Source organism: Orycteropus afer, unplaced genomic scaffold, assembly GCF_000298275.1.
Source record: "Orycteropus afer afer isolate SDZICR_OR568_19922 unplaced genomic scaffold, OryAfe1.0 scaffold00441, whole genome shotgun sequence".
Lineage (NCBI taxonomy): Eukaryota > Metazoa > Chordata > Mammalia > Tubulidentata > Orycteropodidae > Orycteropus > Orycteropus afer.
The window spans coordinates 979,446-1,004,681 of NW_006922028.1; the positions used below are offsets into that span (position 1 = coordinate 979,446).

The 25,236-nt window shown below is 36.4% G+C and overlaps 1 protein-coding gene across 1 annotated transcript in view; it reads left to right on the top strand.

Annotated features, from left to right (window-relative positions):
* The window catches only part of FAM184A (family with sequence similarity 184 member A), a 205,983-nt gene that overhangs the window by 147,553 nt on the left and 33,194 nt on the right, over positions 1-25,236 (top strand). The window contains exons 8-9 of the mRNA XM_007954187.2: positions 1,827-1,948; positions 2,606-2,756. Coding sequence (XP_007952378.1) covers positions 1,827-1,948; positions 2,606-2,756 — 273 coding nt within the window. The remainder of the gene's footprint in view (positions 1-1,826; positions 1,949-2,605; positions 2,757-25,236) is intronic.

A 25,236-nucleotide genomic window follows, 5' to 3' on the forward strand; every position in this document is an offset into this window, starting at 1 on the left:
CTGGGAAGAGGTAACTATGGGGAGGAGGTAGGAGGGGAGCTGTTGCATTGTGGTAAACTGTGGTCAATGTCATGAGACAAAGTATATGTAAACTGCTGTATTGAAAGTGAATTTGCTCTGTAAATCTTTACCCAAATTAAAAAAAAAAAAAAAAAGTTAAAAAAAGAAGAAGCAGATGGCCACATCTTTCTCCCTTGGAATAACTGTAGGTTTGGACCACTAGCATTTTGGTTAGCAGCCCAGTGCTTAACCACTGTGCCTCCAGAGCTCCTAATCTAGATATACCCCTCAACAAATACTTCATCAAAGACTATTAGTGAGTGAGTAATCCAGAAAGGATGGTTGTGATAACAGGATGATGGAGGATGGACCGTCATCTGTTCCTCTCCTTCCTTGTGCTCTAAGAGCAGTTTCACTGCTGGCATGGACCCACAGCTGTCAGTGCTATCAAGCAGGTTATCTCCAGTCCCTGGTGTCAGAGAACCACTTGATTTATGCTAATCTTCAGGGATTTCATATGGATCATATTATCATAACACTACATATAGAACACTAGTTTGAAGTTACATGATAAAAATATTTTGTTAGTAGGCTTAATTCTTGATAATTATTTTCATCATGTCACTGGGGTCCATAATGTGTCTATAGCATATTCGAAAGGCACTCTACTCTGATGGTGCAGTAGTTAAAGCACTAGTAGTTAAAGCTGTTATTGAAACAGATCAGTGTAGCCTTGGAAACTCTTTGGGGCAGTTCTACTCTGTTCTATAATGTCTCTATGAGTTGGAATTAAATCAACAGCAGTAGCGTTAGTTTGATTTATATCTTACTGGCAGTAGAAAAATCCAAAGTAAAGCAGCAACTCATTTTTTAATAAATAACATACTTTTGAATATGAATTTGAATCATATTATCTGTCTATGCAGTTTGTATATATATATGAAAACAACTTAATAATCTATTATGGGCTATCCATGATGTGGAAGGTTTAGGTAAGATGATTTACTATATAAAGTAATTTGTGAAATTATAAACCTCAATAAAATATAGTTTGAACAGAGACATTTAAAATATAAAAAAGACTGTATTTTATTGTCAGAAAATCTTGAGTAATTGTCATCAATACCACCATCAATTATTGTGCTGTAAGAATTTAAAAGTTAGAGTATAGGTACTTCCTTTACTTATTTGAAATACCCAGAGGTAACTCTGCCTTTTTTTTTTTTTTTTTTTCTTAATTGTGATTTGGGTGAAAATTTACAGAGCAACTTAGTTTTCCATTTAACAATTAATATACATTTTGTTTGGTGACATTGCTTCCAATCCCCACAATGTAAAAGCACTGTTCCCACTTCCTCCCTCTGTTTACCATATCCATTCTTTCTTCTTTCCTATCCCTTCCTACACTCTGAGCTTTATCTTTAGGCAAATACTGCCCTTTGGATCTTGTATGGTTGATTATGCTAATGAGTGTGTACCTCCTTGGTGTTCCTGTTCACTCTGTAGTCTTGTTTATCATTTAGGGGTTTTTTGTGTGTGTGTGTGTGTGAGAGAGGGGAAGTAAAACATAAAATTTGCCATTTTAACCATTTTTAAATGTACAGTTTAGTGCCATTGACTACATTCACAGTGTTGTGCAGCCATCTCCAGTATTTCCAAAACTTTTTCAGACCCAACATGAAAATTCATGTTAAGTAATAGCCTCCATTTCCCCCATCCCCCAGCCCCCCGTAACCCCTGCTCTATTTTCTGTCCTATGAATGTGCCTATTCTAGTGACTTTGCTTTTGGAAGACTAGTCTTCACTGAAAAATTTCTATTCTTTAGGGTGAGCTAAAACAAGAAAGGCAACAACATGAACAAACACTTGCTGCCATGAAAGAAGAAGAGAAACTCAGAGTGGACAAAATGGCCCATGAGTTAGAAATAAAATGGACTGAAAATCTTAGGTACACCTTTTCCTCTGTAATGTGGTCTTATCCATATAGATGTGCAAAACACTTTTTTTGTTACATAGATGATTGTATCATTATATTGTTAAAGATACAGAAGCATATTTTAAATGAATTTTTCTGGTGACTAGTTGCAGAGAAACCAATTCCTTTTTCTGCTTGAATACAAATTTACTTTTATTCTGATTCCATTTCTTTGCATATAATATACAGTACTAACCTGGAATCTGGGAGCTCTGGTGGCATAGTGCCTAAGGCATTTGACTGCTAACCAGAAGGCTAGCGGTTCAAACCCACTAACCACTCCTCAGAAGGAAGATTGGGCAATCTACTTCCATAGTGATACCACCTTAGAAACCCAAGGAGGGGTCGCTATGAGTGGAGATCAACTCGATGGAAGTGAGTTTGGATTTTTTTTTGGTAACCTGGAGTCAGAAGACTTGTTTGTTCTAGTCTGTATTCTGCTGTTGATAAATCCTTGATCTTAGATAAGTTCTCAATTTATATTACAGTGCTTAACTGTAAAACAGTCAAATTTTACTCTCTCTCGTTGAATTTTGGGGAGGATTATGTAAGCCCTTACTATACTACAGTTATTGGAGGAATGGTTACCTTTACAGAGTAAATGCTTTTTATTTATTTACTTTATTTTAGGCAAGAGTGTTCTAAACTTCGTGAAGAATTAAGACTTCAACATGAAGAGGATAAAAAGTCAGCAATGGCTCAACTTTTGCAGTTAAAAGAGCGAGAGAAAAATGCAGCCAGGGATTCATGGCAGAAGAAAGTAGAAGATCTCCTAAACCAGGTAATTAACACTTTACTTTTGTACTTTACGAAGGTTCATTTTCCTTGACATTCTCTAGCTAGGGAAATAATGTAGAACATTGTGTGCTAATTTACTGTATGTTGTTATTTTTTAATAGGGAAAACTTGAAAAAAATATCAAGGGGATATTCATAAAGTTATGAAACATTATGCTAAGTAATTGGGTTAAATATCTAGTCCTAAATGCTGAGAAGAATTTATAGTTATTTAGTTTAATATTTTAACTGAATACACTAGAGATTTTAAACAGCAAATATAACTATTTTTTGAAAAAACAAAATCTTTTTTCAAGCCATTATATACCATTTGTGCAACCGAAGGAAAAATTTACTAAATGTACATGATTGCCTTTAAACATTTCCACAAAGTGAGCAATTTTTTCTTACCAACCTGTTATGCTTCAAAATGCTTTAAGCCCCTTGGAAAGACTAACATAAATGAAAGTGTTGGTATTCCTACATCTATCTGCTTCTGATGCCATGTTCCTTATTTCCAAAGCATTTATAACTTTAATTAAAAGAGCTTGCACATTTTCATATCTTCTAAATTTATGAGTTCTTAACATGCTCCTGCAAAGCCAGTAATTAAATAGGACTGATTGCGTGAGTTGCCAGTTGATAGGCAAGTGCAGTACTTGGACAAGAAACAGCTCCATAATTTAGTGCTGGAAATCTACTATTATCTTTCTATTTGTTGTCATGATGAATTTCAAATAAACAGGATAGGCATTTTGTAAGGTAAATTATTACATAGTTATATTGCATGTATATGCAATGACTTTAAAGAATACTTGGGACTTGCCAGTTTGTGTCTAGGTATTTCATAATAATTTATGATGTTACACTGAATAAGGAATATTTTGTAAATTTGAAACCTTGGAAACTCAGACATAAAAATAAGAACAAGGAAACAACTCTTCCTAAAAGCTGGACTATCTTAGTGTTGCTTATAAATTACCTTCTGAATGCTTATTTTGCATTCCTACCTGGGGACCCCGCGGGACTGACTTTGCTGTGTAGAGTGGTATTTCTATTACCCTGTTCCTGTATTATGATCTGTACCTGGAAAGGTTTAGTTCAGTTAAATATTAAAAATTTAAGAATTTATCTTAAGAATTAAATCTTAAGGAATTAGTTCAATTCTATGATACAAATGGGTTAAAAAATCCCTGAAAGTCTGCCTTGCTTTGCAGCCAGAGGGTTGAACACAGACCTTTTTAGCTGGGTTTGGGCTTCTCCCTGTTAAATTATTTTATTCATTATTTCATTTAACCTCCCTTGTATTAAGTTGTCAGATTTCATTCATCTTCTCCAGTGTCTATTCTGCAAAACTCATCCCTAAGAGGACATAATGTTTTGCATTCATGGTGCTGTCTATCATGAAGGGCTTTATTACATATTAGATCCAACTCTTGCCAGCTTTACAGGGAGAATTCTTTTTTTTAAAAAAAAAAAAAAAAAAAAAAAAAACTGTTTTCAAAGTGAACTAACCATGAACCACTTGCTGTCAAGTTGACTTTGACTCATGGTGACCCCACGTGTGCCAGAGTAGAACTGTACTCCATAGGGTTTTTACTGGCTGGGTTTTTTCTGAAGTACTTTGCTAGATTTTTCTTCTGAAGTGCATCTTGGTGGACTTGAACCTTCAACCTTTTGGTTAGCAGCTGAGTGTGTTGACTGTTTGTACCACCCAGGGACTTCATATTAATCATAGACATAAAAATAACCAGGTATAGATTGGTTCCAAAGGTAAAATTACTTCCATAATGCCTTCATGCTGTCAGGCTATTTCCTTTCTTCCCACCTTTAAAAAAGTATAGGTCACACATATTACCATAGATAAACTGGCAAATAGCTGTTTTACTCCAGGATTGTCTGTGCCTGAAGAAAGTTAAAAAAAATGAGTGAACAAAAGGATTCCTTGTTAAAGTGCAAGTGGTATTATGTTCTCAAGGTTTAACTCTTTGCAGTGTAAGAGATGACAAAAGTAGCAAACCTCTGCTGTTGTTCGTTGCTGTTCAGTCTGCTCCAGCTCACGGTGACTCCATCTGTAACCTAATGAATCAGTGCCTGGCCCTGCACCATCTTCATGCTCGTTGCTATGTGTGAGCCCATTGTTGTGGCCACTGTGTCAGTGTGTCTCATTGAGGATTTCCCTTGCTTCACTGGCACTCCACTTTACCAGACATGATGCCTTTCTCTAACAGTCAGCCTCTTCTGATGACACATCCACGGTACGGGAGTGGAAGTCTCAGGACAGTGTTCTACCACCTGTAGGGTTTTCATTGGCTAATTTTTGGCAGATCATCAGACCTTGCTTTCTAGTATGTCCTAGTTCAGCAGCTCCACTGACACCTATCCACTGTGGATGATCCTGCTTGTATTTGCAAGAGCTTTCAGCATCATAGTAACATGCAGGCCCCCAAGTACAACTGGCGGATGGATGGCAGAACTAGTGGTCTTTTTAAATGGAACTTCCTTCTGGACAAAGGACCTCCTTTCTGGCCCTTGGGATCTTGTTCTCTTGACTCTTTTGGGTGGATTCTTGGAGCCTGTGCTCTGAAGCCTACTCTACCATTTTCCACTTGCCTGATCCTGTTCTGTTCCTTGCAGTCTCCACTCCTAGCTCTAACTCCTACAAGCATTTTACTCTACTCACTGCTATTGGTCTTGATCATCCCCTTTAGCTCTAGCACTGTAAGCACCCCTTAGCACTTAGGGAAAGCAGGCCTGACTTGAGCTTGTCAGAGTAGTGAATAGAGTTGGAACATCTAGAGCTTAGGCAGTACATATACTATGAAAACTAACAGAAGATCTGTGTTTTCACATATTTTAACTATTTCTGAGTGAACTAAACGTGAGTATTTTTGTTCCTTAGCTTACCTGTATTTCATTCTACATAAAACAAAGAAGAAATAAAATAATTTTTCTTTCATGTGAATTTAAATTCTCAGAGTTGCAATTAATTTTAACTAAGTCTTAGGGACTGTTTATCTAAAATTAGGCATAGACAAGCATAAGATCTTCACTTTCCTTGAGTCAGATGTTTTTCACTTCATGAAATTTTTAAAAAATGATTTTAATGATGTGCTCTGAATTCATTCAGAGTTCATTTAATATCTTTTAATTTTTCTTATAATACCTTATTATGTTCTGTTTTTCAGTCCATTGATTATACTTTAATCTGAGATTAATTATTCTTTCTGGGCTAGTCAGTGTGTACATTTAAATTCCTTTAAAGAACTACATTCTATTCTTTAGCTCTGTCTTTAGAAAAGTAATTATATAGAATCCTCTGTGAGGACTATTTTGTATTTTTAATCCTAAATCCCATTATACATTCTTTAGTTAGCATTTTTCAGGTCATATTTTATGTGGGTTCCAATTTAATGGTTTATTAATTCAACTTCATTCAGGCATTTGACCAAGAAATTTAAGAGACAGGTCATTCAGACTGTCCAAATTGAAAATGTATGTATAAAATATACATCAGATTTCATGAACACAGTTTTTTTTTTTTTTTAAAGTAAGATGTCTCAAAAATGTAACATGGAAAAAATTAGTATTTTTAAAAATTACATGTTGAAATGATAATGATTTGGATCTAGTGATTTAAATAGATAATTAAAAATAATTTTACCTTTTTCTTTTAACTTTCTATAATGTGGCTAATAAAAGTAAAATTATACATTTGGCTCATATTTCTATTGGACAACACTAGTCTGACTATCTAGATCGCCAAACTAATGGGTCAATTTAGCATTAAAGCTCAGTACTCACTCTCTTGGCTCTATCTCTTAGCTTAAATACAAAAGCTTTCTTTGATGTTAGGAAGGGATTCTTATTCTTTAGAAATTCTGTTTCTGCCTATGGGTGGGACATGGTATTCCCATCAGATTTTACATACTTTTTCTTAAGTCCTTACCTTTTTAAATGAGTAACACTACCTTTTAATGGAAGAATAAATTTAAGTGGATTCTGAGGATTGGGAAGGGACTTATATTATTTCTTCCCAAGTTAACTCTGGCAAAGACCTTGGCAGAAGCCCTGAGCAAGGAAGGTAGATCACTGAAGCTGATCCTGGAGTTTCTGAATCCTCTCTTAGAAATGAGGAGAGCAGGAAAATGTATAAACAGACATTGAAGATCCATTTTGAACCCTAGGGCCCTTGGAGTTTACATAGAGCAATATGTTTATAAATTGCAAACATGTAAAATCTTGTTCTATTGTCTAAATAAATAAAGTTTATTTAGAACAATGTGATAACTCCTGAGAGCATCGTTTGTACACACACACACACACACACACACAAGTATAAAGCTCTAAATTTGTAATTAATTATAGCAACTCTTAGTTATTTTCAGTTTTCTTCCTTCCTCACTTACCTGAAAGTTTTATTATATTCATCCTTTAAGAAAACAAATTCTGAAACATTATTCAGCAAGTTTTCTATGATGAAGTCTCTGAGTACTCTCAGTTAGTTGAAGAGAATCTCTTGAAGTCCTTTTCATTTATCTTGAAAATTATCAAGAAGTTTGAGGTATTTGAAAACCTACTCTGGTGACATAGGGCTTAAGGCATTTGACTGCTAACCAGAAGGCTGGCGGTTCAAAGCCACCAGCCACTCCTGGGAAGGAAGATTGGGCAATCTACTTTTGTGGTGATACTCGTTCAGAAACCCAATGAGGGGTCGCTGTGAGTTGGATCTGACTCGCGGCAGCGAATTTGGTTTTTTGGTTTATTATATACTGCCTCAATTTTTGTTAACGTGGACCTTGCTCTTACAGAATGCTTGCCAAGTAATAGTTCTACATAGAAATTTTTAGCTCATCTAGTCTTCTTTCAGACACTAAAGGAATTTCACTCACTTTTGTAGTTTAAATACTGTAATGGTTAAGCTCTTGCCTGCTAACTAAAAGATCAACAGATCAACTGTTTGAACTCACCAGCTACTCTATAAGAGGAAGATGTGGCAATCTGTTTGCATAAAGATTTACAGCCTTGGAAGCCCTTTAAGGCAGTTCTGCTCTGCCCTGTGGGTGCTCTGATAGCGTAGTGCCTAAGGCACTTGACTATTAACCAGAAGGCTGGCAGTTCAAACCCACCAGCCACTCCTTGGAAGAAAAGTTGGGCAATCTACTTCCATAGTGATACTGCCTTGGAAACCTAAGGAGAGGTCGCTATGAGTCGGGTCCAACTCCACGGCACATAACAACAACAACAACAACTGTGCCCTGTAGGGTCATTAGGAGTCAGAATCGACTCATCAGCAACAAGTTTGGTTTTGGTGTATGCCACTGACTTCCAAAGTTATATGTCTATCTTCTGAACTCACATCCACTTGTGAGGCATATCAAACATAGCATGTCTGGCTCAGAAATCATTGTATTTTTCTTCTGTTGTGATTTGGATGCAAATTTACAGAGCAGATTTAATCTCAACAGTCATACACATTTGATTTCATGACCCCAATTACAAACCCCAACCATAAAAACCTCTCCTCCCTGTGACTACCTCTTCTCTGTGCCCGTATAATCTGTGCATTATTGTCTGTCCAGCTTTCCCTGTATGTGAATGCTGCCCCTCTGATATCTCATGGCTGGTTGATCTAAGGGGTACATCTCCCTAGGGTAGGTGGGTGCATCTTCCTGGGGTAGGTGTTCTGCTTGTAGGTCTTTCTACTGTTGGACTGAGAGCTGATCCATGAAAGTGAGTCCATTTCAGGCCCAAAGGCTAACCCAGGGCCGTAGTCTCTATCCAACCACTAATTCTGGTCATTTTTGAGTTTTTGAATTTTGTTCTACATTTTTCTTCCCACTCTATCCAGGATCTCCAGTTTTGATCCCTTCCCCAGTGGTGGCATTGGTAGCTGGGTACCATCTATTTCTTCCTATCTCAGGGTCATGTAGGGTGAGGTCCTCCTGGTCTATCATAGCTTAGACTAATTGTTTCCAAATGATTTTGATTTTCTTTACTCTTATTTCCTTAAGTTTGGAGCAGTCTGTTCTATAAAGACATTGTCCTGTCTTCCTCTGCATTTGAAAGTTTTGTTAATTAAAACTTTTATTCCCTTATTTGCTTTGTTGCTGGTGTCATTTGCAGATTGACTCCTCTGTTTCTCTGTGTACATTTTTTTGTGAGCTTATTGTGAGGATCTTTTTCTGGTTTGGTTTCTAGGTGGTGGTGTCAAGTGTCTTGATTTTAATTTGTTGCTCTCTGTTGTGGGTTCTCTATTGGAAAGACTCCCTTTAACATTTCTTATAGGGTTGTCTTAATTTCTGTTTGTCTGGGAATGTCTTGATATCACCTTCATATTTGAAAGATAGTTTGGCTTGATGTGTAATTCTTGGTTGGCAATTCTTTTCCTTCAAAGTTTTGTGTATGCCATCCCATTGTCTTCTTGCCTGCATAGTTTCTACTGAGAAATCAGAGATTATTCTTGTTGGTTGCTTGTTGTAGGTGACATTTTGTTTTTCTGAAGCTGTTCCCAAGATTCTTTCTTTGTCTTTGGTTTTGGAAAGTTTGATTATGATATGCCTTGGTGACTTTTTCTTGAGATCTGTCCTGTATGGGGTTTGTTGAGCTTCTTGGGTGGGTATCTTTTTCTTTTATGAGGTGGAGGAAATTTTTTGTTAGCAAGTCTTTCACAGTTTTCTCAGGGATTTTATTTTATTTTTTTTTTTTTGCCTTGCCTTGTTCTTGGGTTCCAGTCAGGTGTATGTTATTTGTTTTCATGTCATCCCATGGAACTCTTAGGTTTTCTTCATTTTACTTAAATCTTTGTTCTGATTTTTCCTCATACAGGCTCATCTCAAGGGATTTGTCCTCTAGCTGGGAAATGCATTCTTCAGCCAGTTCTAGTTTACCCTTTTGTCATTCCAGTGTGTTATCTGTCTTGGTAATTTTAGTGTTCATCTTCTGGATTTCTAATTGCTGTTTTTCTATGAGTTCTAATTGTATGTTTATTTCGTTATTTCCTTCTTGAATGATTTTCCTGAATCCATTGTACTTCCATGGTACTTACTATCTGTCTTCTCATTACTTCTATTTATGGTTTCCTTGAGCTCTTGGAGGTTCCTATGTATTTATCTTCTGAATTGCTTATCAGATAATTCTATTGCTTATTCTTCTTCAGGGAAGCTAGTTCTTTAGCTTGGGTACTTGTTTCTACTATCTTGTCCTATTTTTGTTTGTTTGATTTGAAGTTGTCTGTGTTTCCTAGACATTTTGAAGTTGTTGTCTTTACTTGTTAGTTATGCACTGCTTTTTTCACCCTGGTTTTATGTTTTACTATATCTGGAAGTGTGGAACATGTGTACTTCTTTGATTGTTAACTCCGCTGTACTGGGTTGCTTTCCAGCTTTCTTTGCGTTGGTGGAATCCTTCATGGGGATGTGGGTGCAGGTCTCCGTTCATCATGAAGGGGATTTGCAATTGGAATGAGCAGGTGTTGTCCACTGTCTGTCATTGATCGTCTGGTGCTGGAGCTATTGGTGTTATTTGTCTATTGGGTGAAGTAGTCAGTGTAGTAGCTATAGCTGACTAGTGAAGAGTTAATATGTTCCTCTCATTGGAAGAGGCAGGGGAAAAAAAAAAAAAGCCAAGGAGAAGAAGAAGAGATGAAAAGGTAGAGCAAAAATAGAAGAAATAAGGAACAAGAAAAATAGAATATAAGAAAAAGAGAAAATAAAAGTGGGTGGATGGGGACGATGAAGGTTTGGCAAAAATGAAAGAAAATGAGGATAAAATGAAGGGAGGATAAGCTATTTGAGGAGAGGTCCCTCCAGTTATGTTCAGCCAGCAGCCCTGGGAATTGGCCACTGTGGCAGGGTCCGCGCACTCACTGGAGCACCCTCTCAGGAGAAAGGGGGTTGGCATAAGAAGCAAGCCCCTGGAAAGACAGAGGTGATTTTCTGTGCTTAGTGCAGGATAATTCTGTCAGTGATGTAGGTGTGGTAAGGACAACCATGGCCCCTGGCTCCGTCTGGAGCAGTCTGTTGATGATGATGCCCAGCCATCAGTCAAAGTCCTGTGGTTGAAACCTGCCAGCCACCCAAAAGGACAAAGTGCTGCCCTCCTCCCCAGGGATCCACGAGCCATGAAATCCCAGGTCTCAGTTCCACTCTGTGTTAAAAAGGGTTGCTAAGAGTTTAACTCAAGTCCACTGCCAGGTATCAGATTTGGGGTTCTGTTTATTCAGTGAGAGTTTCTGTTCCCTTTCCCCCACTCCCTTCCAGGCTCTGTGTTAGCTTAAACTAAGGAGGTCGTGTTCCATTTCCCAGAACAATCTTTTTCCTCACTTGTGGTCCCAGCTCACCTTGAAAAAATCCCTGCCTGAGTGACTGTGTGACTGTTCTCTGAGTCTTTAATGCCTGTGTTTTTTTTTTTTTTCTTCTTCTTTCCCTTCCTCCTTGACCTCCTTTGTATTTCTAAAGACTTCTGTTTGGCTCTGTGGGCTAGACAGGTTTCTTTATTTTTCCCAGTTGCTTAACCAGCTCTCTTTCAAAGCCTTCACTGGATCTAATACTTTATCTTCTTATCAGCTGTTTATAACTCCAGTATCATTATTTACATCTGCTTTACCTAGTTCCCCAAGCTCTCTGTTGATAGAGGGACTAAGCCCAGGGTTTGTTAGTACCATGCCAACTTCCTCCCCTCTGGCTCAGAAATCTTGATTGCAGTCCATCATCCCTCATTCCCACATCTTCACTTCTTGGCGTTGGTTATCACTCAAAACAAACTGGAGAGTCATTCTTGATTTCTCTCTTTCCTTTACCTCTCACATCATCTGTTACTCAATTTTGTTGATTCCACCCCTAAAATATATACTAGCGCCATCCACTTTCATCTCTTCTAATAAATACTAGTGCAAACTACCACTACAATAGCCTCCTATCTACTCTCCCAGATTTCACTTTTCCTATAGTATTCGAAGTTATCTTTTTTGGTGTAAATCAGAGTTAGCCATTCCTCTGCTTAAAATTCTCACAGCGCACTTGCTTGAACAGTTCCTCTCAGAAAGATCAGCACAAGGCCGGTCCCCATGAGGCAGAGGTTAAAGATGTCCCAAATGTCCAAACTACTGTGCCACTCCATCATTTCAGACATTAACTCCTCCTCCCAGTAATTTCCCCCATCTTAGGGTTCTGTATTTCTCTGTAATGCCTCACAGAACTCAGAGACACCCAAGGGATCGTCTCACGTAGTAGTGGTGGAGGCTGGCAGGCTGGCGAGTCCCAGGTCCGTGAGTGGGTCTGGAGGATCCTCCCAATTCTCAGGGTTTGATGAACCTCGATCAGCAGATCAGACGGCGGCTGCTGTCTGAAATCCAGGGGTGAGATGAGGTTGAGCCAAAAAACAAAACTGGAGCAAGAGGAGGGTGAACCTTCCCAGGAAATTGGTAAGTATGCCCTCAAGGAAGCTAAGGGTAGTGATTTGAATTATACCCTTCAGCAAAGCAGGACTCAAGATACATTCCACCTGTGTTGCCCCAATAGAAACAACCTAACTGGATGGCTTTAACAATCAACAGCTCAAGGCAAATCTCATCAGAGCCGACTGCCAGTCATTATAGGGAATGACTATTACCAGCTGCCCAGCCAAGTTGATACCTGACCTTAACTACCACACCACCCCAAACAGGCATCGATAATAGTATTTACAGTACATCACAGAATGGAGGACAATGGCTAGAAGGGCCACATCAAGCAATTTACCGCAGCACTCCATTGAGTTGAGACTCTTATTCTGACATCTTTGTTCTACAGAGACCCTAAGTGATCTGGCCACTGCTGATATTTTCCATCTCATTTCAGCCTACACTCCCTCATATACAGCTCCCTTATCCCATCACCTCTACTCACTACTTCACAGTCTTCATGCTAGCTGATTCATTTGCCTGGTACATGCTTCCCCAAGATCATTTTGTGTCTGGCTTTTTCATTGATGTCCCACTTTAAATGTCACTTCTTCCAAAAAGGGAGCTCTGGTAGCATAGTGTCTAAGTCATTTGACTGCTAACCAGAAGGCTGGCAGTTCAAACTCCTCAGAAGGAAGGTTGGGCAATCTACTTCCATAGTGATAACCACTTCGGAAACCCAAGGAGGGGTTGCTATGAGTCGAATCCAACTCAGTGGCAGTGTACTGCGTTTGTTGCATTTCTTCCAAAAAATCTTTCTTTACAATTATCCCAGTATCATCCTGTTGTTCTTTTTCACAGCATCCTTTTTGTTATCACAGTATTCATCCCTGTTTCTTAATTTTGTTTTTTGCTTTTCTATCGTACTCAACTCTGTATTCAGTGACTAGAATATTTCCTGGCATGTCATATTACTCCAGTAAACATTTTTTAATGAAAAATAAATAAACATTACTTCATCATTTATGTATAAACCAATAATGATATTGCCACCCAACAGCACTAGTTGTCCCTTTACTGGTTGCGATAGCCAGGTCATAACTATGTGATTTGATTTTGATGTTTCCATGGCCTGCAACTGTATGTTGACAAAGTTAGTGACCATATGAGTTTAGATCCCAAATGATCAAATATATTTTTGTCATACACAGACTAAAATCTAGAATTCCTAAGGCCTCCAGCTCTCTATGGTATTGGTCTAATTCATTGATTAGTTCAGGAATCTTAACATGAAAAGTGAAAGATAAGATTTACTTCTTAAGCAAATACCATACATTTTGGATTAATTTCTCATTTCAGTACATCAATTCTGAGATATAAAAGAGGTAAATATCTATAAATAAAAAGTCCCTCAGGTTTTCTTAAGTTTTGTGAAGTCTGAGAAAGTTAACTCTCTCAATAGTATAAAACAATATTATAGATATGAGAAAGAATAAAGAAAAAGTAAAAATAAAATTGATGTGTATAAGAGTCTGAGAAGTTTAGATTGATATGTTATAGAATAGTCAATGGGAAAGAAGTAAATCCTTTTTATCAAATTATTTTTTTACTCTGGTAAACATTCTAGGGAAATCTGGTGGCACTGTGGTTAAAGCATTGGACTGTTAAGCAAAAGGTCAGCAGTTCTAATCCACCAGTTCTGTATGAGAAAGATGGGGCAGCTGGCTTCTTCATGAAGAAACCCTTTGGGACAATTGTACTCTGTCCTATAATGTAGCTATGAATCAGAATCGATTCAGTGGCAGTGGAATTTTTTTTTTTTAAGAAAACATTCTATCCTGGAATTAGCTTGTGTTACTAGTAAAGAATTATTTCCCAAATAAAAACTAGCTTTAGTTTATGACCCTCCAAGGGAGTAATCATACTGATACAACAATAAAAAAGGTAATTATGTTCTGTCTGAGAATTTTATCAGTGTCCAAAGTAAAACCATTTACTATTTGAATTAGTACTAAAAACTAAAAACACGATTATCTATTTTCAGAAGGTAAAAGAGGGAGGCTATTGAAAGTGAAATCACATGTTATCCTTTATTACTTGAGGTCTATATGATTTTTTTCCAATGTTTTTTTGCTGGAAATTTCAATGAGCTTCTGAAATCTAAACCCAGATCATAAATAAATTTGTCAAATACATCTGAGAAAACAGGATTAAAAGAATATGAAGTTATCTCTTACTCCTTCCCTCTGATTACAAAACCAGATTATTATTAAAACTTCACATATTTTGGTGATTATCTCATACTTATTTCTGGTTCTCCACTTATGTAGTCAATCAAGTTATTGTTACAGTTCTCATTTACTCATATCTCTTTCTTAAGAGAAATTCTGCATGAACTTACATCAGTCATACTTGGTATTATGGTTTGAAGCATTATATTCAAACCATAGATTTCTGGGAGGTATTTAGGACAATAATATCTCTCTAGATTCCTCAATAACCATCATTTTTTAAACTGAACTCTGATTTATATGTACTAGCCTTTGGTGTTTTGCATAGGTAAGTCTAACAGGCCACAAAACATATCAGACATTTTTTAAGGGACTACATAGAATTTACACTACATGTCTTAAATTTCTGTTTGTCTAACTTCTTTCTCAGAACTGTTTTCAACTTATCTTTTCTTGAACATATTATAATTAATGTTCTGTGTTTTACTCTCCCTTTTTTATCCCTCTTTCTTTCACTTAGTTGATTTCTGAATGTTTCCCTTTATTCCTGTGATCTTTTCTTCATAGCGGCACTCTCTGGGTGAAGCTTTGCATAAATCTATCAACAATGTGAGTGAGCTGCACTTACAATTTGTACACAAGGGCATGTTGCACTTTTGATTTTGCATAAATAACATCACTGCTTTAAAGCTTTAACTTGTGATAAATATATATAAAAAATAGATACTCCTTGGGCATTCAATAAGAAACATTTTATATGTGGTTAACTAAAGCTTTTAAACTTAAGCCAGTTGTTTGTGTATATGCATATATCTATCTCATTCTGTTAAGCATATATCTTATTATAAAGCCAAGCAACATTTTACATCTCAAACATCATATTCATTATTTTAATATGTATTATGAAAGATACAGTTACCATTTTTGAAAAACCCTTAACTAGTTGACTGTCATAGCAGTGGAAATGTAAAAATGTATTTTTCTTTGTCAAACTAGTTTATTTTTTGAAAATAGATTAGATCGTTATGAAGGTTCATGAGATTCAGAACATATTTTACATTTTAGGCTTATAATTATTAAGATGAAAAGACATGGAGGAATAAATTCCTTTCCTAACAATTGGCAAAACTATTATTTTTTAATATGTACTCTCAAGTACATAGAAATTAAACTTCAAAATAATATTTAATCTTTCACTTGAAAATTTGTTTCTTTGTGTATGAAGAGGAGAAATGAGATTTTTTTCACATCAGACCCATACCATAGTTGATCTTTAAAATAACAGAACTGAACATCTGGATACTTTTCTTGATATCCTAGGGCAGAGTCAGCAAACTTGTTATGTGAAGAGTCTGATAATTAATGCTCTTGGCTTTGTGAGCCATACAATCTGTGTTGCAGCTATTCAGCTCTTTGAAAGCCCCCACAAATTATAAATGGATGTATATGGTTGTGTTCCAATAAAACATAATTTACAGAAACAGACTGTATTTTGCCATCCCCTGCCCTACAGGAACCAAAACTTTGAGTCTAGAGATGTCCTGTGAAATTTTGATACTTCCAGAGTGAAACTATTTTCTCATACCTCCCTAATTTTTATTTACTATGCAAGAAAAGAAAAAATATACCTACCTTTCATATTTAGCTTTCCTTTTCACATAAAAATAATTAGAAATATACAAATACATGTAGCATTTTCTTTAATTTATTTAAAAAGAAATAACAAAGATGTTTATGTTAACATTGGTGAAATAAGGCTACATTTGAAAATTCTTAACAGTTGCATGTTAGAATATGGTAAAAATGTGGGCATGGTAGCCATATCAGTCTAGAATTTGGCCATGTGCGCTAATTAGTATAGAAGTAAGAATCCAAATAACACATGATTATTGTCAAAATTGAATTGTACTTCATAATACTTGTGACGATATAGTCACTTTTTCCTTAACATTTCTAAATGAAAATGTATTCATTAAAATAAAAACAACTTCATTGAGATTAAACCAATTAGTAACTGGAAGGGGAATATCTTAATTTATTTCCTACCAAAAAAAAAAGTTAAAAGGATTTTAAGATACAATGTAATTAACCATCAGTTTTCTTTGTTACACCATACTTACTGAGTTCTTCATCTGTCATCATGCAAAACAAAATATGACCTTCTTAGAGTGCTGTGTGCAGCAGGCTGAAGTCTCTACCCACTGCCCTCATACATAGTCTTTGCCCTACCCTTCCATGTAAGAGTTCAGTACTCAGCCAAAGGTTTCCTGTATGTACCACTTGTTCTAAAACTAAATAAATAAATAAAGTGTTTTTGATTCATCTATCCTTTTATATAGCTTTCTAAACTTTTCATTTAAGAATGAGAGGATACTTAGAAACGTATTTCACAACTATTTTAAGGACATTAAGTGGAAATTATTATTGTGATTCTTCATTTATGAACTCAGGTTATAAGTGTTCTTAGAAAATACCAGAAAATTATGAAATCTTATGAATTATTGCAGAATGGTCATAATTTCACAAGCATAAATTTACTTTTCTTAGCTAGACTCTTCAAAAACAGCAAAGAAAAAATCATGAAAAAACAATTTAAATATTTGAGTACCTTCAGAGATTTTACATGAACATTTATATAAGTTGTTGATATAATAATAAATTTTCCCTAACATTTTAATAAGTCCAGTTGTTCCATTCCTCTACTAAGCCTTTGTTAGCAATACTGAACTGAATATTATAAGATATAGACTTTCTAATAATTCATTGACCTTTCTTGTCAAAATTGATATACTCTTGCTCAGCACAATTCCATGTTTACCATTTACCCAAGAATAAAATTTTTACTCATATTAATAATATTAATTCATATTAATAATAGATATTCTATTTGTACATCCTATTTTCTATTTTTTCCTAACTAATTTTCTTGCTTTTACAAAAATATATCCTCTCATACACAAACCACTGCCCTAGAAAGCAAACCATTTCTGAAAAGCCATGATTTGTATATAGTCTTCTTCAAAAAACACTTGTGTGTTACCTGCCTTCAAATGTACTCATAGAAGCACGTTGATAAATCCTTCACCAGTGTCTTGATAAATAGATAAAAGCCACAGTACAGAAGGCAATAGATAATATTACTTGAGGAAAGTAATGATATATTTTGTTGTCCTTTGATCCTGTGAGATGAATTGAGGCCAAATAAAAGGCCAGAGCTTCAAAGACTTCCCTAGACATTACCTCTAAGATAACTATATATTTTTGTATGAATATGATTATTTTTTTTGGTTTATGAGTTTCAACAATTAGTCATAGTATAGATAGTGGTTCTCAACTATGCCTGTGCATTATAATCATCTATGAAACTTAAAAATACAGATGTAGCCAGTCTTTTGATATACTCCTACAGGTAGGTGTGTGTTCAGATAGGCTTTTTGCAGTATTTGTAGTAGCAACAATATATAACAAAAAACTAATTTCTGTTGAGTTGGATCCAACTCATGGAGACCCCTCCTTGGGTTTCTGAGGTGGTATCACTACAGAAGTAGAGTACCGAGTCTTCCTTCTAAGGAGTGTCTGGTGGGTTTGAACTGCCAGCCTTCTGGTTAGCAGTCAGGTGCCTTAAGCACTATACTACCAGGGCTCCTCTAACAACATATAAGACCATCTAAATTTCCATCAAAAAGATTAAAAGGATGCATTTGGCTATAAGCAGGAGAAAGCTAGTAAACAGTGGCTTAAACAGTCAAGATTTTTAATTATATTGCATATCAAGAATTCTAGAAATAGGTAGTTTGAGATTCATTTGTTATTAAATACTCAGGCCTTTTCTGTTTTGCCACCCTCAATGTGTTAGCTTTTGAGCTTAGGTTTATCGTGTCATAGCTGTAAGATGGCTGTGCCAGCTCCAGCTATCATTCTCTTGAATCACTGTGCTCAATGCAGGAAGCTCCTCTTAAGCATTTTTTTTTTTTTTTTTTTTTTTTTTTTTAATTTAGGTCTCATTAACTAAAACGAAGTCACGTGCCCTTAGAATGATTTTGACTTCTTTGCCTAATCATAATGCTTGATACTAAAAGATGGGCCTACCTTCTTTCAGCATAAGGGCTTTTCATTCAGTCCCTGAACAAACTCAGAATTTCATTAACCAGGAAAAAGGGAAGATGCCCTGGTGGTACATTGGTTAAGCACTGAGCTGCTAACCAGAAGGTTGGTGATTCATCAGCTGCCCCATGGAGAAAGATGTGGCCATCTGGCTTTTTAAAGATTACAGCCTTGGAAACCCTATAGGGCAGTTCTTTTCTGTCTTATAGGGTTGCTATGAGTCAGAATCTTGACAGCAGTGGGTTGGGGGAAAAGTGGAAAATGTCTGTTGGGAAGGCAAGGAACAGTGCCTGGCATAAAAAAGTCTATGTAGTCATTAAAAAGAATGAAGTATATCTAAATATGGATATATGTACTGTACAAGCACAATTTTTGAAGGAAAAAAAATGGTAAAATATGAACTAATTGGATCTCTCAATGAAAGAATCATTAAGCATCATTAAATATATGCCTGAGTGTATTTATCATGGAGGAAGCTTCATAGAGTTGGGTGTGTGAGAAACCAATCCATCACACACCAACACCTGCAGGTCAGAGTATCTACCCTTACAGTTTCACCTTTGAAATGGTGTTTATTCCTGTGTATAATACATATGGAATGTCTGTTCCAATCAGGAGGCTCATGGGTCTCTGTTTCAGGTACTTCTGGACATTAAGTACTAGTCTCTTTGAGGTATACCTTAAGGCCCCCAAGCAACTTTTGTGTATAAGGCATAGCTTATATTTTGTCAGATCATGACATATACTCTCTACATTTGGTAGAAAATGTCCAGCCACTTATACATGATGTAGTTTAAAAAAAAAAAAAAAAAGCCAAAAAGAAAACAGGCATTTATATCAAGAGAGTATATAAGGCATAAACACTGTTTACCTGTAAGATTGGGATTTGACAAGGAAGGAGAATGAAGAAACTCTTTATTTGATATACTACTACATATACTTTTAAGGTTTTCACAATGAACGCTTACTGCTTTAGTCATTAGGAATGAATACATTAGGCTGCCTGGGCCCAGTTCCAGACCTCAGGAGATGATTCTGATACACAGCCATATTTGAGAACTGCAGGTTACATTTACTATCCCAGACGTGTCTTGTTTGCGTATGTTCAGTTTTTTGTTCTTTTATACTAAGACTGATACTGTTTTGGGAAAAATATGCCAGTGTGGATTGCATCAAAAGCCAAAAGGTGTAAGTCAGATGTGCATAATTACTACGGCACGGTCCATACTGACATCCTGTTATGTCCATTACCTCAGAGTTGATGTTCAAGGCTCTATTTTAAGGAACTTCTTCTATAAGTCCCATTGTGGAGATCTTTCCAGTAATGAAAACCTCGTGAAAGGGCTCTATAGGACATAGGTAAAGTTTTCTGTTTCTCAGAAGATTTGTAAGTTTTTAGTATTAGCTTTTTCTTTTTGAAAATTTTACAAAACTTTCTCTTTAAAAAAAAACAAGACAACAGTATTTTCAGTGGTAGAAATCAGATGATAACAATTATGTCAGTGAAATTTGGCCTTAAAACTGTTTACAAAATAATCTCAAACCTATTTATCAGTAGACTATATTATATAATTCAAATCTAAATTGATATGATAATTTAAAAATGAGGAGTAAACTTTTCTGAAATAAGGATTCTCTTTGTTTTACTTAAAATGAACAAAATAAAAGGCATTAAACATTTAAAATTTGTAGTAAGTGCATGTGAAACTGAAACCATGTAGTATATAATTTAAATATACAACTACAATTTCTCACTCATTTATTCACCTAACGCCATCTTAGATAACATATAATTCTATAATAAAAATAGTGATCAGGATTGTCCAAATCATTTAATGCAAAGTCCATGTTTGTTCTCTTTTGTTTTGAATTAATAAAATTTTGTGTTAATATATGTTTGCACAAAGTATACTAGACTCAGCTGCTTAAATTACAGCTATAAAATATTAGTTCATTTTGCATCATTTTGCTCATTATTTCTGTCTTTTAAAGTGCCATGCAATCTTCATGCTGAATAAAGCCTGATAATTTAATGTAATTTTACTTATTTATAAAAAGAACAAAATAATTAAATTTTGATGCTACATTGCATGATAAAAGCTTTCTGCATATAGTTCATGTTACTGTCTTGAGCATGAATCCAAAGATTTTCTAGATAGCCTTGCTATCATTTTTATATGCTTTCAAGGTTAAGAATACTTATATGAAATGTCTAAACTAAATAGATTTGAATACTAAATTGCATGATATCTTTTGCATATAGTTCATATTACTTTCTTGAGTAAGATACAAAGGTTGATCATATATCCTAAGATGCAAAATGTTCTTTTGGAGTTCTTTCAAGGTAAGGCATATTATGATGTAAAATATTTAAGTATCTGAAAGAAAACGTATAACTATTAAATTACTGTAGTACTCCACTCATTATTGTAAGTACTTTTATTTCTTTGTAACTTTCTTCCTTAAATAGTTTGTGAATCAGATTGTAGTTAAATTAGCATATAGGAGAGTCTTTTTCCCCACCTTATTGTGATCTGGGTGAAAGTTTACAGAGCAAACTCATTTTCCATACAATAGTTCATACGAATTTTGTTTCATGACATTTCTGCAATCTGCATAATGTAACAATTCTCTTCCCACTTCCTCCTTCTGGAATGAATGTCTGTCCCGATCAGAAGGCTCATGGGTCTCTGTTTCAGCTACTCTGGATGTTAAGTACTGGTCTCCTTGAGGTATTCCTCGGGGCCCCCAAGCAACGTTGTGTATAAGACCCTTTCCCTGAGTCCTTCTTTCCTATGCATTTCTGGTCTCTAATATGTCCCTGTGCAAATACTGCCTTTCTAGTCTCCCATCGTTGATTGTTCTAAGGAATGTACCTGTTGTTGTTGTGTGCTTTTGAGTTGGACCCGACTCATAGTGACCCCTCCTTGGGTTTCTGAGGCAGTATCACTACAGAAGTAGATTGCCCAACCTTCCTTCTGAGGAGCAGCTGGCGGGTTTGAACCACCAGCCTTCTGGTAAGCAGTCAAGTGCCTTAGGTGTATACCTACCCAGTGGAATTGTTCGCCTTATACACCTATTGCTTGGCTGGAAGCCACGGTAGTGAGTTCAATTCCAGGGCCAAAGGGTGACGAGGGCCGTAGTCTTGGGTGTTTCACCATCTCTATCAAACCTGTAAGTATGGTCTTTTTTTTTTATAATTTTGAGTTTTGTTCCACATTTTTCTATTACTTTATCCAGGATCTCCTATTCTGATCCCTTTCTGAATGGTTGACAGTGGTATCTGGGCACCATCTAGTTCTTTTAGTCTCAGGTTCATGTAGGCCAAGGTTTGCATGGTCCACTAGTCCCTTGTTTCCATGTGTTTTTGGTTTTGTTCATTCTTTGCTCTGGACGAGAGACCAATAGTTGCATCCTAGATGGCCACTTGCCAGCTTTATAGATCCCAGCTGCTACTTACCAAAGTAGGATATAGAACAATGTGTTTGTGTAGTATGTTAGGCCAGTTGAGCTTGATGTCCCCCACAACCATGGTCCCAAGCCCATGGACCCAGTGACTTACTCCCTCAGGGTGTTTGGGTATGACTTAGAAGTTATCATGACTTTGCCCCATTAGCTATATTATATATATGGACATTCTTATAGCACATACAAATATGTATGTAGAAAAATCATCTGCCAAACTTATACATGGTCATAGGTATATCATAGGAGACCTTTTGATGTGGTGAATTTTTGAATGAAGTATGTATTGCAGAATATAAGTTCACTACTGTGAACTGATTAGCTTCTTACTAACCTAAGTGCATACTCAGTCAGGATTCAGGGCCACTACTGGCCTGTAAGATGACTTTATACAAATCAGAAAAAGATATCCCTTCATTTTGGGCGGATACAGTTGTATCATAGTTTCCTAGAGCTGTTATAATAAAACACCACACAGTGAGTGGCCTTAGAGTATAGGAGTTTATTGTCTTACAGTTCAGAAGGCTAGAAGTCTGAATTCAGGCATCATCATCAAGGCTGTGCTCTCTGTCAGTTCTAGAGGAAAATCCTTTTCTCTTTCAGCTTCTTGGTTGTTGTTAGTTGCCTAAGAGTCAGCTTGACTAATAGCAACCCTGTATACAACAGAATGAAACACTCTCCAGTCCTGTGCCATCCTCATAACCCTTGCCACATTTGAGTCCATTGTTACAGCCATTATGTCAATCTATCTCATTCAAAGTCTTCTTTTTTACCGGCTCTCTATTTTACCAAGCAAGATGTCCTTTTCCAAGGACTAGTCTGTCCTGATAATATGTCCGAAGTAGACAAGACTACTTCCAAAGAGCATTCTGGCTATTCTTCCAAAACAGATTTGTCCATTTTTCCAACTGATATATTCAATATTCTTCGCCAACATCATAACTCAGAGACACTAGTTCTTCTGTTTTCCTTATTTGTTGTTCAGCTTGCACACGCATATGAGACAATTGAAAATATCATGGCTTGCGTCAAACCAGAAACCAAACCAAACTCACTGCCATCGAGTCAATTCTAACCCATAGCCACTGGGTTTCCGAGACAGTACATCTTTGTGGAAGTAGATAACCTCATCTTCCTTCTGGTGGGTTTGAACTGATGAATGGATAAGGAATTTGAGCAGCCAAATTCCTTCCTTATCCATTATACCACCAGAGCTTGAGTCAGGCACATCTTCATCTTCAAAGTGACATCTTTGCTTTTTAACACTTTAAAGAGGTCTTTTTGCAGCAGATTTGCCCAATATAACACATCGTTTGATTATTCAACTGCTGTTTCCATGGGCATTGATTGTGGATCCAAGTAAACTGAAATCCTTAACAACTTTAGTCATTTCTCTGTTTATGATGGTGTTGCTTATTGGTCCAAATGTGAGGGCTTTTGTTTTCTTTATGTTGGAAGTATTGATCTTCATCAGTAAGTGCTTCAAGTCCTCTTTGCTTTCAGCAAGCAAGGTTGTATTGTATGCACATTGCAGGTTGTTACTGAATCTTCCTCCAATCCTGATGCCACGTTCTTTGTATATTCCATCATGTCAGATTATTTGCTCAGCGGACAGACTGAATAAATATGATGAAAAGATACAACCTGACACACACCTTTCTTGACTTTAAACCACACCATATCTTCTTGTTCTGTTCAAACAACTGGCTCTTGGTCTCTGTATAGGTTCATGGTAGCTTCATGGTAGCCACAGGTGTTTCTTAGCTGGTAGATGGATCCTTACATGGTGTCTTCCACCTATGTGTGTCATTTTTTCTCTATGTCTGTTCTCCTCTTATAAAACATCACTTAGAAGGGATTAGGATTAGGACCTACTCCAGTATGACTTCATTTAATTTAGCTGATAATGAAAAAAAAGTGTAATTCCAAACAAGGTCACACTGAACAGTTTGGGGTTAGGACTTCAGTATATCTTTTTGGAGGATGTAATTCTGTCTGCAACAACAGGAGCAGACAGTTTTGTGGCTAAACAATACTGTGTGAATTTCAATCCCAGTTAGTGCCTGAGCAGGTACCAAGTAATAGCTTTGACAATATTAGCCATTATTTGACATGTAACACACTCTTTCCCCACTTTTCCCATATATGTAAAACAGGTTGTGACCAGTGACAAAGTAATATCCATGCTGGAACTGGTACCAAGATTGAACCAACTGGCTAGGAAGACAATTACCATTTACACATCAGTGTCCACAAGCACATTTTTGTTGCCTGTTGCCCTTTTATGATTTTCTTCTTTTTAGGTCTCTCTTTAATATTAGTTTCTATCTGATTTTACTTGCATAAAATGGGCTTCCTACTCCACACAAATATGCCTTGGATGACATTGTCATGCAGTTTTCTCTCTTGCACGTTTTATTTCAGTCTGTAAATATGCGTGCTGCTGCCATTTAGAGGTATAGGGAGTTGCTTGGAGTCACAGCACTGCAGTTCTGCCTGGGCTCCAAACATATAAACTTAACCTTAGTTTTCTGTGGAAATTACTAAATGGAATTCATATCACTTTCAACAGGTAGAGTCACTTCTTTGGAAACACATTAAGATGTCAGTTGAATCATTTTTTATCAGTGCCTGACTGTTTCCATGAAGGCATGTGCTAACAACTAATCCTGATTGATAAGTTTATCCAAAGCCATTCCCAACTGCTAATCATCTCCTTGGGGCTTACTTTGTGCCTCATTCTGTGACTGCTTCCTGCTGCTTTTAGGGAGGAGCTACTTGCTTCTGGCCTTTCTTGTCTTCTAATGAAGAGTTCTTTCCTCCTCATTTTGCATCTCCGGTGATTCCCCAGGATTTCTCTTTCTTTGCAAGGGATTTTCTTTGTGGGACATACGGAGCAGCCTATAATTTCCTTCCAACAATCAAATTTAAAAATAGTCTTTTCCTGCTTACAAAAACTCACTTTAAAGTTTTCCTCTTTTCATTGGCTTCCCTGGCCACAAAAACTGTTTTACTTGTATATAGATAAAAAGGTTTCTTATATTGCTTAGTGGAGCACATTTTACAACTTTTTAACTAGTCCTCTAAGTTCCTCTTAGCTTCAGACATGTTTTAGAATATAGTTGGGGTATAGAGTTTCAAGTTACAATATCCTTTATATGAAAATAGAAATAGATCAAATGAAATTATTTTATCAAATGTATATAGGAGAGGCGGGGCAAGATGGCGGACTAGGCAGAAGGATTGCACAGACCCTCTTCAACAAAGAAAAGGGAAACCAATTAACACAGACACAGAAGATAA